Raw genomic sequence first — 5,299 nt, forward strand, 5'->3', positions numbered from 1 at the left:
GACGCTTGTTTATTTCAAGATGGACAACTCTCTTTGTTGCATCATGTTGTATGCATTCTTCCTTGTTACAAGAACATCTTCAACCACACCATAAGGATCTTTGATGGATTTGTTTGCCAACTGCATTTTGGTGGGTTGAACCTCCAAATCACCTAAATACAGTGCAACCTTGTCCACAGATAAAACACCTATAGACACGGGAAGATTAAAACCTCCTAAGTTCTTGATATTTTGAAGCAAGTCCTTTTGAGTCATGACACTGCATCTTGCCTCTAGCTCTCTATTTTTCTCTTCAATATAGCTCTTATTCTTTCAGAAATCTCTCAAATGTTGAATCTTGCTTCAAATTTCCTGCAAAATAATTCATAGGGAGCAATTTGTCAAAGAATTTTCTTTCCTTCTCTTTTTTTGAAGGAGGATGAGGATATGATAAATCATTTTCAAGAACACTTCTCTCCTAATTTCTAATTTTTTCTTCCTCACTTCTTTTCATTTCTCTCTCTAACTCCTTAGTCTCATCTTCTTTTTCAGCTATTACATTATTGCAATGCTCTTTTGGGTTGGTTTGGTTGTAGACTGAAAATTGGCCACTTTGTATTTCTTCAAATTGTTTGGCCATTTTTCCCATTCGGAACTCTATATTCCTCATCGTTGCCATTCTATTTTCTTCCATTATCACAAGCTTTGTTAGGAGTTCTTCAACTTTACTCATTCTTTCAAGCATGGATGGATCCTATACTTCAAGTGAATTGTTCAAATAAGAACAGTAACCATTAGGATGATCATTTCCACAAAAATAACACATGATTGATTGAATCTGGCTTTGAGATGAATGCAAAACATATAACTGTTGCGGCAATTTAGCCATTTGTGCGGTTAGTTGCCCAATCTGTTGTGTCAGAATTTTGTTACTAGTATTACTAGCAGTACTAATGTTACTAGTATTACTTGCAATACTAATATTACTAGCAGTACAAGCAGTAGTAGCAGTACAAGTATTACTAGCAGTACTAGGATTACTAGTAATATTAGGATTACTACTATTACTAGCAGTAGTAGTATTACTAGCAGTACTAGTATTACTAGCAGTACTAATACTACTAGCAGTAGTAAATGTAGAAGTATTACAAGCAGTACTAATATTACTAGTATTACTAACAGTACTAGTATTACTAGCAGTACTAGTATTACTAGCAGTACTAGTATTACTAGCAGTACTAGGATTACTAGCAGTACTAGTATTACTAGAAGTACTCGTATTACTAGCAGTACTAGTATTACTAGCAGTACTAGGATTACTAGCAGTACTACGATTACTAGCAATACTAGCATTACTAGCAGTACTAGCATTACTAGCAGTACTAGTATTACTATCAGTACTAGTATTAGTAACAGTACTATCAATACTAGTATTACAAGCATTATTAGTATTACTAGCAGTACTAGTATTACTAACAGTACTAGTATTACTAACAGTATTAGTATTCTTAACAGTACTAGTATTACTAGTTTTACTAGCAGTACTAGTATTACTAGCGGTACTAGTATTAATAGTGGTACTAGTATTATTAGCGGTACTAATATTACTAGCGGTACTAGTATTACTAACAATACCAGTATTACTAGCAGTACTAATATTACTAGCAATACTAGCAGTAGTAGTATTACTAGCAGTACTAGTATTACTAGCAGTACTAGGAGTACTAGCAGTACTCGTATTACTAGCAGTACTAGTATTACTAGTATTTCTAGCAGTACTAGTATTCCTAGATGTACTACTATTACTAGCAGTTCTAGTATTACTAGCAGTACTAATATTACTAGCAGTACTAGTATTACTAGCAGTACTATCTGTACTAGTAGTACGAGTATTACTAGCAGTACTAATATTACTAGCAGTACTAGTATTGCTAGTATTACTAGCAGTACTAGTATTACTAGTAGTATTAACATTACTATCATTACTAGTATTACTAACAGTACTAGTATTACTAACAATATTATTATTAGTAGTATTACTACCAGTACTAGTTTTACTAGCAGTACTAACATTACTAGTATTACGACCAATACTAGTATTACTAGTATTACTAGCAGTACTAACATTACTAGTATTACTTGTATTACTAGTACTACTAGTTTTACTACCAGTACTAGTATTACTAACATTACTAACATTACTAGCAGTACTAGTATTACTAGCAGTACTAATATTACTAGTATTACTCTCAATACTTGTATTACTAGTATTATTAACAGTACTAGTATTACCAGCAGTACTGGTAGTACTAGTATTACTAGCAGTACTAGAATTAGTAGTAGTACTATTATTACTACCATTATAAGCAGTACTAGTATTACTAGCAGGACTAGAATTACTAGCAGTACTAGTATTATTACCAGTACTAGTTTTACTAGAAGTAATAGTATTACTAGCAGTAGTAGTATTACTAGCAGTAGTAGTATTACTAGGAGTACTAGCACTACAAGAAAATCGCTAGTTACATACAATTTTTTACATACGGATCTGAATCCGTATGTAAAATGGACATTACATACGGATTTTACATACAGATTCTGATCCGTATATAACTCCGACATTACATACGGATTCTGATCCGTATATAACTCCAATATTATATACGGATACAGATTCCTATGTAATGTTAGTATTACATACAGATTTTTACATACGAATAATAATCCGTATGTAAGGGAAAAGTTTTTTTTTTTAAAAAAAATTACATACGGATAGAATCCGTATGTAACGATTTTTTATTTTTAAAAAAAAACTTACATATGGATAGAATCCGTATGTAACGATTTTTTTTAAAAAAAAACTTACATACGAATATAATCCGTATGTAACTATTTTTTAATATTTTTTTTAAAAATTTACATAAGTTTCTTTTTTTTAAAAAATTACATATGAATATTATCCGTATATACGTTATTTAAAATTTAATTGAAAATAGAAATTCTTACAAATTTAGTTAATTAAAAAAATAGAAATAAGGAGTTAACGTATTTTATGTTATTTTACTAAAATTAAAAAACAATAAAATTGAAAAAGAAAAAACAATAAAAAATAAAAAATATTGAAAATAGAAATAAAAATATAAGTGATCTTAACGTGTGTTACATCATAAATTAATTTAATTTTATATTTAATTTTGATTATTTAAAAGTTAATTAATTAATTACTTAAAGTAATTAAATATTTATTTAAATTATAATAATAAATTATATTCAATTAAAAATAATCAGATAAAGAATTTTAAAAATAAATAATATAAAAAATTAAATGTGATTTATGTTATTTCATTAAAATTAGAAAACAAAATAATTGAGAAAAAAAAACAATAAAAATTTAAGAATATGTTGAATTTGAGTTTGAACCCCAACCACTTCACTACAGTTCTCCACTCAGCCCACCTTCACTTCAATAAAACATTTTTTATTATTATTTAAAGTTAATATATTGAATTACTTAAAGTAATTGAATATTTATTTAAATTATATTAATAAATTATATTCAATTAAAAAAAATCAGATAAAGAATTTTAAAAATAAATAACATAAAAAATTAAATCTGATTTATGTTATTTCATTAAAATTAGAAAACAAAATAATTGAGAAAAAAAAAACAATAAAAAATTAAGAATATGTTGAATTTGAGTTTTAACCCCAGTCACTTCACTACAGTTCTCCACTCAGCCCACCTTCATTTCAATAAAATATTTTTTTTTGACTATTTAAAGTTAATATATTGAATTACTTAAAGTAATTGAATATTTATTTAAATTATATTAATAAATTATATTCAATTAAAATAACTAAATAAACAATTTTAAAAATAAATAACATAAAAAATTAAATGTGATTTATATTATTTCATTAAAATTAAAAAACAAAATAATTAAAAAAAAATGTTGAATTTGAATTGGAACCAGGCACCTTAACGTAATCTTCACTAAGCCCAGGTTCACTTTACTTAATGTATTCTTCACTAGCCCACTTCACGTATCTTCATTCAGTAAAACCTAAATCACAACAACCCCATTTCCACCCAAGGACACCAGCGAACGACACTAGCTAACGGCACCAGCGAACAACAACCCCATCTGCCACACCGCACGCACGATCTCTTTCGGTTTAGTAGTGTCCAGCTTCCCCCTTTGCCATTGTACCATCCCGTGTGCTTGAGATTTTGCAAACACCGACCCGACCTGACATAGTCTTCCCAATCGCCACCACCGTGTGACCTCCGGCCACCACCGCTGCAATCATTCAGGTTTTGTTTAGTATGTAACAAAAATTGTAGGAAAAAATAGAATCTACTTTTTTGTATGCTGCTCTCTTTGTTTGCAGGAAGTTGCTGGTTTTTTGGTTTATTTTGGCATACATGGTTTATGGTTTATTTTTGGGTTATTGAGTTGGGAATGTGCAGGGCTTTAGTTTGTCTCTGTAAAGCCGTTGTTGGTTAGAAACTGTAGGTGGAAGGTACAAGGGACGAGTATATGGGGTTGGACGTGTTGATCGTCAGGACGACTGTGTTGGTCGCTACCTACAAGAAACACAACCATCTTCTAGTAATAAGAAGGCTAATTCAGAAGAAATTGTTGAACTTAGGCAGCATATTGAACGCATGGATGCAAGGTTTCAAAACTTTCAAAATTTCATGATGCAATATCTACCACCTGAGGCAGCAACTGCAGCACAACAGTTTTTTCAGCAACCAAATACCCCGCCACCAACACAACCGAATCAGCAGTCAAATGAAGTCCAACAACATCATAATAATCATGATGAACAACAAAATTCACCCGATGAAGATAATAATAATTATTAGCTTCTCTAGAACTTTGTTTTAATGAAATACATTTTAGATATTTAGATATTTGAAAATAGTAAGTATTGTATGTATGGATAACTTTGAATGTGATGAATATTTGTCTTCTGAAAACTGAAATGTACTGGAATGTTGATGGATGATATGCAGGTGTAGAATATGGGGTGCTTCCAAATACAAATAGTTGGTGGTGCTGTGTACAATGTTACATATGAATAAATTCGTATGTAAGTCTGCTTGTTAATTACATACGGATTTTACATACGGATTTATCCGTATGTAATAACACACGGATTTACATACGGATTTTATATACGGATAAATCCGTATGTAATTACATACGGATCCAAAATCCGCATGTAACAGTTACCTACGACAGTTTTACATACGGATTTTTGTCTGTATGTAATCCGTATGTAAATGGGTTTTATATACGGATTTTGTGTG

The 5,299-nt window shown here is 30.1% G+C and overlaps 1 protein-coding gene across 1 annotated transcript; it reads right to left on the bottom strand.

The window, feature by feature from the left end:
- Positions 1-304: 304 nt before the first annotated feature.
- Positions 305-2,601, bottom strand: LOC137833917 (uncharacterized). Its single transcript, XM_068641985.1, has 6 exons — positions 2,573-2,601; positions 1,318-2,483; positions 1,160-1,163; positions 842-1,097; positions 484-733; positions 305-351 (listed from the first exon to the last, which is right to left on the bottom strand). The coding sequence occupies exons 1-6, from the start codon at positions 2,599-2,601 to the stop codon at positions 305-307; spliced, it is 1,752 nt and encodes a 583-aa protein (XP_068498086.1).
- Positions 2,602-5,299: the final 2,698 nt, after the last annotated feature.

Source organism: Phaseolus vulgaris, chromosome 11 (assembly GCF_000499845.2).
Source record: "Phaseolus vulgaris cultivar G19833 chromosome 11, P. vulgaris v2.0, whole genome shotgun sequence".
Taxonomy (NCBI): domain Eukaryota; kingdom Viridiplantae; phylum Streptophyta; class Magnoliopsida; order Fabales; family Fabaceae; genus Phaseolus; species Phaseolus vulgaris.

Excerpts from the sequence above, each read along its gene's own strand:
- LOC137833917 (XM_068641985.1), bottom strand. The coding sequence starts at position 2,601 with ATGTCGGAGTTATATACGGATCAGAATCT. Across the intron at positions 2,484-2,572 it reads TTATATACGGATCAGAATCT|TGCTAGTACTCCTAGTAATA; the intron begins GTATGTAAAATC and ends ATTTTCTTGTAG. Across the intron at positions 352-483 it reads AGAGAGAGAAATGAAAAGAA|GAAATTTGAAGCAAGATTCA; the intron begins GTGAGGAAGAAA and ends ATTATTTTGCAG.